We start from the raw sequence: 12,091 nt of genomic DNA on the forward strand, positions 1-12,091 counted from the left end.
CCTTGATAGTTTATAAATGGGTATTTTGTCATATCTTGCCCTGTCTTTCTTGTCTCTCGCTCTTTGATCATTGGACCAAGCCTTGCTTGTCTTCTGGTGTCTCGCGGTGCTCCCTCCACCTCGCGACGGATCTTCAACTCCCTGGGTCCATTTCTTTTTATTGATTGACTTGCTTCTTTGATAGGAGCACATCCTCTCCTACCTTCCTGAGAGAGGTTGGATGAAGGTACAATTTTTGACATCTTAAAATGTCTTTGCTGTTTGATTGATAGTCTTGCTGCGTATAGAAAAAAACATGCTTCGATATCTTTGAGCTTCCTTTATTACTACTGAGAAGTGAAATGCTAGTTTAATTCCTAATTCATTATTTGTGATCTATTTTTTCTCTATAAGTTTTGAAGATAATTTCTGTTTCAGGTTCCTAAAATTTCACAGTGCTGATCCCTTACTATGTCTTTTTTAATTGGTTATGCAGGACAATTGCTAGATGTTCTTAATCTGGAAACTTAGGTTCGTCAGTTGGGCCAAGTTTAATTAAATGACGTGTTAATTCTCTTACCTCCACTTTCTTTGTCCTTTCCTTCAGGCTCTCCTACTCTGGAACCTCGTAGATTAATATGCATCACCGAATTCTTTATGCTTCCCCTGGCTATGGTTTTGGATTTCTGTTCTGTAAATTTCATTGACTACATTTCTCTGCTTTGTAATTGAATATTTTTCTTCCACTTATCTTATTTGTAGTTACCATTTGTTCTTATTTTCTCATTGTTCTCATTTTCAGCAACAACAAATAATCCTCTTCTGGTTTCCCATCTTTCTTTAAGAATCACCTGGAGATTTTTGTTAAAATGTAGATTCTGAGTTGGTGTGTCTGGGTAGAAATGACCATTCTCAGAAGGAGGTAGGACCAGAATGAACCAGTTTGAAGCCCTGAATTAAAAGGATAAACTACAACTTGATTCTTCCGTTTCTTGTGTGTCTTTGCCTCTCTCTCTTCTGAGCTCCCATGTTTGTTCTGGTTGGTTTTTCATAGAAAATGTAGCCTTTCCTTACATGCCCATGTGTAAGAGTGAAGAGGGGAAACCAACGACACAGTAGCTGCTGTCCACTCGTGTGACTGGTCCACTTAAGTACTTTACCCGGCCACGTACACCTATATTTGTACGGGGTGTATGTGATGGGGTTGGCACGATGGTGTCATCACGCCGGGTACTCCTTTGTGGGCATATCTGCCTGCAGACAGATAGAGGAGTGGTGTCTCGGTTCCTAAGATCATCGGAAATATGTGTTTTCTGATGGTCTTAGGCAACCCTTGTGAAAAGATTGTTCGACCCCCCAAATGGGTTGCAACCCACAGGTTGAGAATTGCTGCCCTAGACCCAGGGAAAGATGGATGTCAAGACACAAGGGGATCTCTAAGGGTTCCACAAGGACCCTCCTCCAGAGCTGGCACAGAGACAGAGCCTTTCCCTAGGACCGGCACTCAGGTAGCCAGCCTCCTACACTTTGAGAGAATACCTGGATGCTTGTCAAAGCCACCCACCGGTGGCATTTTGGTTACAGCAGCAGGATAGAATGAGGATAGTGACCCTATCAGACAGAGTAAATCTGCCCTCCATGGAGGGCTCCCAAGGCTGCACCTCTCCTGGGAGGACGTTGCCAGATCTTTTCTCCTGTGGAGCAGCTGGTGGGTTTGAATCACTGATCTTTTGGTTATATATATATTTAAAATTTTTATTTGTAACTAAGATTTTATTTGCCAATAGTGTACTTTGGATGATGATTTATTGGACTGTACACTTAATTTTTTGAATTGAGATTAACATCTTAAAGCGTGAAATAGACTCAAATAGGGAAACATTCGTACATATTTTCTTAGGAGAATTCCTCACAAGTCCACATATATTCTTTCTTGGCGAGCAGACACTATCAGAACCCAGCATGGTTTTATTGTGCTTCACGTCATTGTGGTTTGCAGATGCTGCATGGTTTCGCAAATGGAAAGTATGTGACAGTCTGGTGACGTGTGTCTCTCGGCACCATTTTTTTCCCCACAGCATGTGCTCAGTTAGAGTTTCTGCGTCACATGTCGATAATTCTCACAACTGTTTTATGATGCTGTTGCACAATTAGACTGTAGTATAGTGATTATGCATTGGGCTGCTAACTGCAAGGCATGGAGCTTGAAACCACCAGCTATTCTGCAGGATAAAAATGAGGCTTTCTGCTCTCCTAAAAGAGTTACAATCGTGGAAACCCACAGGGGCAGGTCCACCCTGTCCTAACATTTGCTGTAAATAAGAATCGGCTGAAGGGCAGGGAGTGTGGAGAGGAAACCCCCCAAAGACTGTGTGACTCTTCATTGTGATATTGCTTCATTCTAGCAGTCTGGAACTATCCTTGCAATATCCCTGATGTGTGCCTATTTAACCTTTGACCCAGCAATTCAATATTTGGGAACTTACCCACATATGTGCTAACGTACATGTAGAAGTGGCAAATAGATAACGTAGCTGATTATTTTTGTTTTTTAGCTGATTGTTTATAATAGCAACATTTTTTTCAATCATCTTATTAGGGGCACATACAACTCTTACCACAATCCATACATACATCAATTGTGTAAAGCACATTTGTACATTCAGGGCCCTCAGCATTCTCAAAACATTTGCTCTCCACTTAAGCCCCTGGCATCAGCTCATTTTCCCCTCCCTCCCTGTGCCCCCTCCCACTTGAATCCTAGATAATTTATAAATTATTATTTTGTCATATCTTGCACTGTTCGACATCTCCCTTCACCCACTTTTCTGTTGTCCGTCCCCCAGGAAGGAGGTTATATGTAGATCCTTGTAATCGGTTCCCCCTTTCCAACCCACCCACCCTCCACCCTTCCGGTATTGCCACTCGCACCACTGGTCCTGAAGGGGTCATCTACCCTGGATTCCCTGTGTTTCCAGTTCCTATCTGTACCAGCGTAACATCCTCTGGTTGAGCCAGATTTGTAAGGGAGAATTGGGATCATGATAATGTGCAGGGAGAAAGCATTTAGGAACTACAGGAAAGTTGTATGTTTCATCATTGGCGACACTGCACCCTGACTGTCTCATCTCCTCCTCGTGACCCTTCCCGTAAAGGGATGTCCAATTGCCTACAGATGGGCTTTGAGTCTCCACTCCACACTGCCCCCCCTCATTCACAATGATATGATTTTTTGTTCTGATGATGCCTGATACCTGAGCCCTTCGACACCTTGTGATCGCACAGGCTGTTGTGCTTCTTCCATGTGGGCTTTGTTGCTTCTGAGCTACATGGCCGCCTATTTACCTTCAAGCCTTTAAGGCCCCTTTAAGGCTCTCTCTTTTGACAGCCGGGCACCATCAACTTTCTTCGCCACATTTGCTTATGCACCCGTTTTGTCTTCAGCGATTGTATCGGGAAGGTGAGCATCAAGGAATGCCAGTTTAATAAAACAGTATTCTTGCATTGAGGGAGTACTTGAATGGAGGCCCAATGTCCATCTGCTACCTTAATACAAAATCTATACATATATGCATATAGATCTATGTCCACATCCTCATATATAAATATATGTACATATGTGCATGCCTTTATTTACATCTGTATAAATGCCCTTTACCTCCTAGCTCCTTCCACTATTTCCTTTTACTTTCCTCTTGTCCCACTATCATGCTCAGTCTTCATTTGGGTCTCAGGAATTCCTCTTGGTTACATTACCCTGGGTCACGCCCTGTAGGGCGTCCTACACTCTCCTCACCACTGATTTGGATCACTTGTTGTTCCCTTGTCCCTGGGTTTGTTAACGCCAATACCTTTCCCCCCACCTCCCCCTCTCCCATGTCCCCCCAGAACTGTCGGTCCTGTTGTTTTCTCCTCTAGATTGTTCATCCAGCCTATCTGATTTAGACAGACCTGCAGAGATAATAACATGCACAAAAACAAAACAGAGCAAGTAACAAAATAAAGCAAAACAACAACAACAAGCCAATGACAGACAAAACAAAACACAACAAGGAAAAAAAGCTTAAAGTTAGTTCAAGGACTGTTTGTTGGCCTTTAGGACTGTTTTCCAGTTGTGTCTGTTGGGGTGCCAAGCCCTGGCCCGAAAGTCTATTTTTGGTACTCCCTGGGGACTTCGTTGCTCTGTTCCCCTTGCTGTTCTGTTGCACACCCTTAGTGTTTTGCCTCGGTGCGGTGGGATCCGATCGGGCGCAATTCCCACACTGTGTCTCCAGTGTTGTCCCCTGTAGCACTATGGGTCAGTGAGGGATGTCGAGTCTCACAGTGGGGCCGGCCCTGTGGTCTTCTCTGTGGATTGGCTGCCCTGAGTGGGAAAAAACGCCCTTAAGGCGTGGTGGGCCAGGATGTGCTCCACTCTCTTCCCCCCCCTCATTTGCTCCCATGTGCTCTGATCAGACATGTCCCTCTCCCGGAGATGCAGTTTCAGTGCTGTCCTCTGAAACAAATTCTTCTTGGGGGACAACATGGTTTATAGTAACAAAAGATTGGCAGTAAGCCTATCAACAGGGGGTTGCTTTTTAAATTAAAGCACATTCACACAATGAGATACTCAGTAGTAGTTAAAAAGAATGAAAAAGAACTTCAGGCCCTGCTGTGGAATGATTTTTTAGACTCTATTCTGAGAGAGAGTGTGGTGTAGAGCAGCTGTGGGGTAAGGAAATACCCCATTGATATTTGCATCGGCTTGTTTAGACAAAGAAACTGGAAGGACAGAGAGGGACCTGAGAGGAGTGATTTTGTGTAGATGTGGGGCCTGGGTGGGGGCAGACAGGTAAAAATTGAATGGCAGCCATTCATTGTGTCTCATTATTGCCTGGTGTTTGAACTCTGTGAATGACTTGCCCGTTCAAAGTGGAGATCTGACGTGTTGAGCAAAAGCGCTGGCGCCCACAGAAATAGCACAATGTGATTAGAAAAGGGGTTGTGTACACCGCGTTCCCCACTGCAAGGACCGCGGGACTGCAGTGTCTGTCCGGGGACACGCACAACCTTGGGAAAACGTGGTCTGTTTAGGGCAGACGCATGGCTTACTGCTGTGGACGTGGAACACCGTTTGTGTGGATTCCAGAGAAGCCGAGTGGATTTGATTGTGGTTGTTAGCGGCTGTGCAATCTGTTCTTACTCATAGCATCCCGATGTACCACAGATCGAACTCGTGCCTGGCCACGCGGCCGCCCCTTCTCCCAGTTCTCGGGACGTGGGCGCCCCCTGTTACAACCGCAGCGTCCATCTGTCTCCTGGAAGGCCTTGCTCTCTCTCACTGCCCTTCGGCGGTCCTGAGCACCAGGTCCTTCTGCAGCCACTGGCCCTTCCTGAGAACCTGCCCCCGGTCCCTGCGAGGAAATCCCAACCTCCTGGCCTCCCGGGCGCCTTCGGCCTCTTTGAGGAGCATGTCTTAAAATGGGCCGACACAGGAACCATCCCCACAATGAGCCGGACGCCACTTCAAAATATTTTGACTCACTTCGTAAGCAAACTCTTCTTCCTTTCAGATAAATGGAAGAGCTGGAGAGCAGTTTACTCCAGACACGGAAAGCACACCGAATCGAACAGATGGTGGCCAGATGGCTTCGGCGCTCCCGGGACAGCTCCGCCCGGTAAGGCTCCTCGTGCTGCAGCGACTTCTGTCTGTTACTGGAAAGGCTTGCTGTCCCCGAGAGAGGAGGCTCTTGCCAGCCCCGACATGCCAGCCTTGCGGTCCCTGGCTCTGGCATGGTAGGAGCAGTGGAAATAGGCAGCTTACCTTGCTGAAGTCTCTACGCCATCTGCCCTCTGCCCCTAACGACATGCACGCCCACCCCACACATGTACACACGCACAATGTTTGCCCACCTTGACAAAGACTCGCAGTCACCCCCTCATCCTCACGCGCACACACACCTCCTCACTTAGACACATGCTTTGGCACTACGTACGTCCTCTTTTGAACACAATTCCATATTAGTGGCACACTCACACGCTTGTCAGCTGTCTTGCTCAGGCACATCTTCTCACACACTCCACCCAGACACTGCTCACCCACCCCCCTCTCTCTCTCTGTCTCCCCTGCACCCCGTCTTAATACTAGATCGGATGCTCGGGCAGTCTGCTCTCTATCCTTTCTGCGTCTTTGTTTCCAACAGCTGTTCCTTCCTTGCAGCCCCTATTTCATCCTAAACAAAATAAAATGAAACTAAATACAGACCTGACTTGTCTGCTACAAGAGAACTTTAAAATATGCTCTGTTTTGACACGTACATTTTCCAGCTCAGATTTCCCATCTGGCCCTGCCACCGAGATGAAATATCACGTGTCAGGTGTTTCTGAGACACACATTCTTCCAAAGGAACTGGAAACAGCTGCTCTGCTTCTGGACAATAAGCCTTGCTGGGGCTGCAAGGGGCCAGGGGTCAGCATACTTGCCAACCCTCAGATCCTCACACTGCATGGACAGTAAAAGTAGCCCTATTATCCAGGTGAGACATTGAGGTTCAGAAAAGGACTCATTTTGGACTAACCCCCCCAGCTCAAACCTTGGATCGGTCCCTGTGTCTGATGGGATGAAGTTTAGGCATTCTTAGTGTTACATTCAAGACATACCTTGATGGACCAACAATTCTTTCCAACTCTGTTTTTGTCTTTATGCTCCAGTTGAAGTGAACTGCCCCTTGTGAACCTGATGCAGGCACCTGCTTTCCCCCTTCCACTCCTGAGACTTGGGCTTTTGTGCCTGGTCTCCCTCTACCCAGCCCCTGCCACCGCACACCTCCCCCCACCATCTCCATAGGTCCATGATGCTGTCCCTCCCTCAGCCCCTGCATCTGCTCCAGCACCAGCTCTGAGTTCTCAGATGACCCACCTTAAAGAACTGCCGTGATCACTCACCTACTCTGTTCCCATCCTAGCCGGTTCTCTACCACCAGCTAGCTTAAGCTTTACGAAATGCAAGCTGCTCCCATCCCAGAGTCACCTCTAGCTCCAGCTCACCCTAAACCGTTCAGTGCTGGCCCATCCGACAAGTCCTCCCCTGATTCGTGCTGCGTCCCACGCCAGCCTCATCTTCCTCCTGCTTCCTCCCTCATCATTCTCCCCTTGATTTGGCTTCCTTTCAGGTTCTGGAAGGAATCAAGCTCTTCTTTCTGGCCACAGGGATCTGGTACTTGCTGTTCGGCTAGCAACAAAAGCCCCCACCCCCCACCCCGCCCCCTGTTTTTGTGGCGGCTTCTTTTCGTTCTCCAGGTTGAAGTGTCCTGACCACGTAAGGCAGAATGGGTCCCACTGTTCCTTTCCTGCAGGGAACTTGCTTCCCCATCACACTTCATAAAACTGTGTCTCTTTGTTGACCTGCCCAAAGTCTACCTCCCTCACCTATTTACTGGATGGACCGTGCCCCACATCTTCCTGCCGCATATGAGACAAGGGACCATAGCTGTCTTATTTTACAAAGTCCTTGGTCCTGGAAAGTTTAAAAACAAAACTAAACAACCGAACCTCACCATTATTGAGTCAATTCTGACTCATAGCAACCCTACAGGAAAGGGTAGAACTGCCCCTGTGAGTTTCCAAGACTGTCACTGTTTATGGGAGTAGAAAACCCCATCTTTCTCTCACAGAGTGGCTAGTGGTTTTGAACTGCTGACCTTGCAGTTAGCAGAGTACACAGCACGTAATAAATGTTTAAGAATTTCCCATTGACCAATCAAAGACTGTCTAAGTAAGGTACTGTATGATGTATTAAAATACACTTAAAATCCATATCCTTCCTTCTCCTAAAAATAATTTTTGACGCCCTGGAGTTTTTGTTTTTTTGCACACGGAGTTGCCGTGGCCTGGAGCCTGTGGCACCTAACAAAAACAGCCACGAAGTTCTAACACATGTTGGAAGGTTAAAGGACATAAGTGTTACCCATCGATGGCCAGCCAATTAGACATAGGATTTAGCGTCTGCACACTATAAACACTAGCACTGATAGCTGGGCGGAAATGCAGAAAACACTGAAGTGCTTTCTGTGTTGAGTCTGTTCTGAGTCATAGCGATCTAGGGATGCACAACAGAACGGAAACCGCCCGGTTGTGCGTGATCCTCACCAGTGTTATGTTTGAGCTCACTGTTGGGCCGCTGTGTCGGTCTCACTCAGCGAGGGGCTTCCTCTGTTTTGCTGCCCCTCGACTGTACCAAGCAGGATGACCCTTAACAGGGGCTGGTCCCTCTTGAGAACGTGCTGAAAGTACATGAGACGAAGCCAAGTCCGTGAACGATTGGCTGTACTTGTTCCAGAAAAGATTGGTATCTTGTATCTGATATTTACTACTCATGATAACCACAAAGCATCTGTGCTATGTAGAGAGAGGGCCTTTTTGATCTTTTCAGTATGCCGAGTCAGACAGAAAGCCTCTCAGAGACGAGGTGTTTCCCTACTTCTTGATTCATGGGCAAAGGCAAAATGAGGCAAGGAGGATGGGCTGGAAGACGCCAAATTGCACCTGCAGAAACGCCATGTCTCCTGAATCCGCTCGTTGGTGGAAATCATTAATTAAATTCTCCTCCTCCTGTGGTAGGCCTTGACCCTAGAGGGCACTACACTTTCAATGTCTCTCTTGACCCCGCCCTCTTGAAACGGCCACACCCACAGTCATGGTCCAGCGGTTGTGTCTACGTGGTAAATTGCCTTCTGGTATTTCTGAATAGACATTAAGTTACAAAGTTCAGCTTCTACTGGACTTGAACTTTTAAAGTCACTCAAGCTAAGCATAATAAGGTATTTAACCAGAAGCACAGAATAGTGTATCCACATTGTGCTGTCCTTCAAAGGTGAATTCTTTATTGTGACAGGATAGAGGTGAACTATATTTTGCAACATGCCAGAGAGCAGGTTAAAAAGAATGTTTGAAGCTTAATCTGTGCCCATCTTCCAGTTTTCTTTTTCCATGTTAATTGATCAGCTCACTGTGTACGTATGACTTATGAAATACAGAATCTGTCTACATGAGTCTGTTTCCACCATTAATTTAACATATTTCTTCCAGTTCTTCATTAGGATAGATCCAGTTCTCGCACAGGAATTCTGTTAGTATGATCACAGACCTTAGGCTGTTTCCATGTAAAATTACAGGAATGATCTTAGATTTATTTCTCAAAACCATCACAGGAAGAGGCCAAAGTTTTTGGATTATCAGTACTTTGTTTGATATTTATAAAATGCTCCAGAGGAGGAAATTTTGTTACAAAGATCATTTCCTTTAGCTGACTGTCAAATATTAAACCTTGTCTGAGAGGAGAGGCCACGGTTTAGTCAGGTACTTAAATAATCCCTTTCCAAACACAAGCTGGGATGTGGCCTTTGGGGAAAATGTCAAGTCCAGACGTGGGTCAAAGTCACTGAGAGTGTTCAGGGTTCAGTCAGCACTGGGGGGCCTGGTTTGTTCATCCCTGCTGAACAGCGTGCCCTTCCACATGCAGACGTGTAGAGAAGAGAATGCGGCCTATTGAAAGAGTGGGGTAAGATTCCTTCATTTCTTTGTTCTGAGTCTGTGGGACAGGAAGTTCCGCATATGGGACAAGAAAGACAAGGTTCTCAGCACACAGACTACACGCTAGAGAGCGAATAGGAGAGGCTTCGCTCTGGTGCTGACAAATATGATGAACCCATGCCTCAAAGAGGCACATGCATGGGTCTTGTGGGTGTGTTCAGCCAACAGAGAAGGATGTCTTCTAAAGCAGCAGACTGAGACGGACCGGACGAGGTGGGTAGACTACATGGGGTTGGGGGATTTCGAATCTGTAGGCGATCTGTTTGTGTTCAGATTCGGCAGAGATTCTAGGCAGCGAGGTGAGCCTGTGCAAAGGCCAGTGTATTTGAGGAGCTCAAAGCAAAGAATTGTTCAGCTGGAAAACTCCCCCCCATTCTAATGCAGTTTATAGAGACTCGTTTATGAAGTCTCGTTTATTAACGCATTTATTAAACAGGAAAAAGACAAGCCAAAGACAAATCCAGATGAGAGAGACCATCAACGTAAGGTATCTGGGTACTTTAGAGAAACAAATCCACAAAAATGCATGTATAAGAGAGAGTTTTATATAAAGGGTGAGTGCACATCAAGAAAACATCCCAACCCAGTGCTGCCCAAGCTCACAAGTCCAACATTAACCCATATGTCCAACATCAATGCACAAAGTCCTCCTCTATCCCACAAAACAGACGCAATGATGTCGACTGCAGGAGGAAAACTGAGCCAGTGAATGTGTAAGCATCTCTGCGCTGGCAGGGGTCTCCACATGGCTGCTCCAGCATCCAGGGCTGCATCGGGGTCGGTCCATGTGGCTTCTCCTTGGGGATGTCTTGCAGGAAGTGAGCCTTGCCAGCTAAAGCAGGGAACTAGCCAAGGCAGCTGCACCATGGTCCGACCATCAGAAAGCAAGAGACCCAAGAGCTAGAAAGGTGAAGCTCTCTGAGCCATTTATCCCTCCGCCCTTCAATTAACCCCACATGTGTTTATCGGCCAGGTTGACACAATAAACTAACTCCCTCAGTATCCAAAGGATTCAGTTACACAGATTTTTAAACAAGAAATTACCGGTGCTGCAAGATTCTGACGGGTGGCAGATCCGTTCACTGAGTCTCAGGCGGCACTATGGATGTGGGAAAGGGCCTGTAATTGCTATATGCACCTGATTGCAGGCAGAAAAGTTCACAGGGATGGTTATGAGCCCCTTTGGCAATCTTGGTTAGGGTATGAATCATAACCCAGCACCCCAATGTCCATCAAGAGGTCAATCCCACTGGCCAGGGGAGTCACAGCAATCCACCTTCAAACACACTCTGCCTGGGGGCAGAGCTTTTAACACTGCCAGCCAAGGGTCAGAGAAAACCCAATAGAAGTGGAATCTGTGGGGAGACTCACAATGGGCTTGGTGTCCCGCCGGAACCCTCACGCTCGGATTGTAAGCTCTACAAGAGATGAAAATAGAAAAGATGAATGGCTGGGTATGCAGGCTGGCGTGGAGGTGTGTTAAGGATTTGAAAATTTTGTTCCAAAGGTCACTGAATCAGGGGAGACATATGCACAGCCTTCGTGGATAAACTCAGCCTGGCTGCTGAATGGAGAATCTCTCAGGAGAGGCAAGAGTGGGACATGGCGGGAAGCCTTCTGCAGCAGAAAAGCTGGTTGTGGGAAGCGGAGAGAAACATGACATCTTTAGAGATCTCTTGGTGTTTTGACTCAAAGAGCTATTAGGGGAAATATGAAGGTTAAGTCAAAAAGCACTGCTAGAAAATCATAGAAACCTCTAGTAAACAAAAACAGCCAAGTGTGGAGCTGCTGCTTCTTCACATAACCTCTTTCTAGATCTATGGACTTCTGGAGGTAGTCTGTCCACGTTCTCTGTGTACAGAATTTTGTACTCTTGAATTCACACCCCAAAGTGGCAGTCTTGGCCTCCTTGGGGGCCTCAAATGGTGGTCCTTGTCAACGTTGAGTTTGGGGCACAAAAAGAAGTCTGAAGAGGCAGCAAAGGGAGCCCTAGGGGCAGGGGCGGGCGGGCTAAGTCTTCCCCCAGAATTTCTCACCGGACAGCCTTCATTCCAGCGCTTCATTGTGATGGAAAAATCAATTCCTCAGCATGATTTTCCTGGCCTCTTTGCCATCAGTGACAGTTTTAATTTCCTTAAAACTTCGTCGTAATAAATCTCCACGGTCATCCTGTGTCCTTTGTGAAAAGCTATCAAAAGGACCCCTTGGGAACCTCAAGAAGCAGTCAGTCACCCTAGCCTTCGGAGCTAACCTCTCTGCCTTGAGCTCATCTCTCAGGTCATCCTGACCCTCCTGAAAACCCTGTCTCTCTCTGACAACTGCTGTCTTGTGTGGGGCAGCTTCACACAGACACTGCACTGTTTCAAGGATTGAGGATGATGGCCATGTGAATTTTGCTAAAGCTTTATTAATCCTGGTCTCAAGGTGTTTTGGTCTCAGGTGACAGCACACTGATGAGACTTAGGTAAGTGTATGTCTGAGCGAACCTGTCTACAGTCCTCTACCAAGCACAGAGACATAGTTAAATGCATTTGGTTTGGAA

The 12,091-nt window shown here is 46.7% G+C and overlaps 1 protein-coding gene across 1 annotated transcript in view; it reads left to right on the forward strand.

Annotated features, from left to right (window-relative positions):
• FRMPD1 (FERM and PDZ domain containing 1) overlaps positions 1-12,091 on the forward strand; it is a 66,938-nt gene that overhangs the window by 16,316 nt on the left and 38,531 nt on the right. The window contains exon 2 of the mRNA XM_004711000.2: positions 5,532-5,636. Coding sequence (XP_004711057.1) covers positions 5,536-5,636 — 101 coding nt within the window. The 5' untranslated portion in view covers positions 5,532-5,535. The remainder of the gene's footprint in view (positions 1-5,531; positions 5,637-12,091) is intronic.

The sequence above is a fragment of the Echinops telfairi genome, unplaced genomic scaffold, assembly GCF_000313985.2.
Source record: "Echinops telfairi isolate 266 unplaced genomic scaffold, ASM31398v2 ScPeMD7_7410;HRSCAF=8448, whole genome shotgun sequence".
NCBI classification, from domain to species: Eukaryota; Metazoa; Chordata; class Mammalia; order Afrosoricida; family Tenrecidae; genus Echinops; species Echinops telfairi.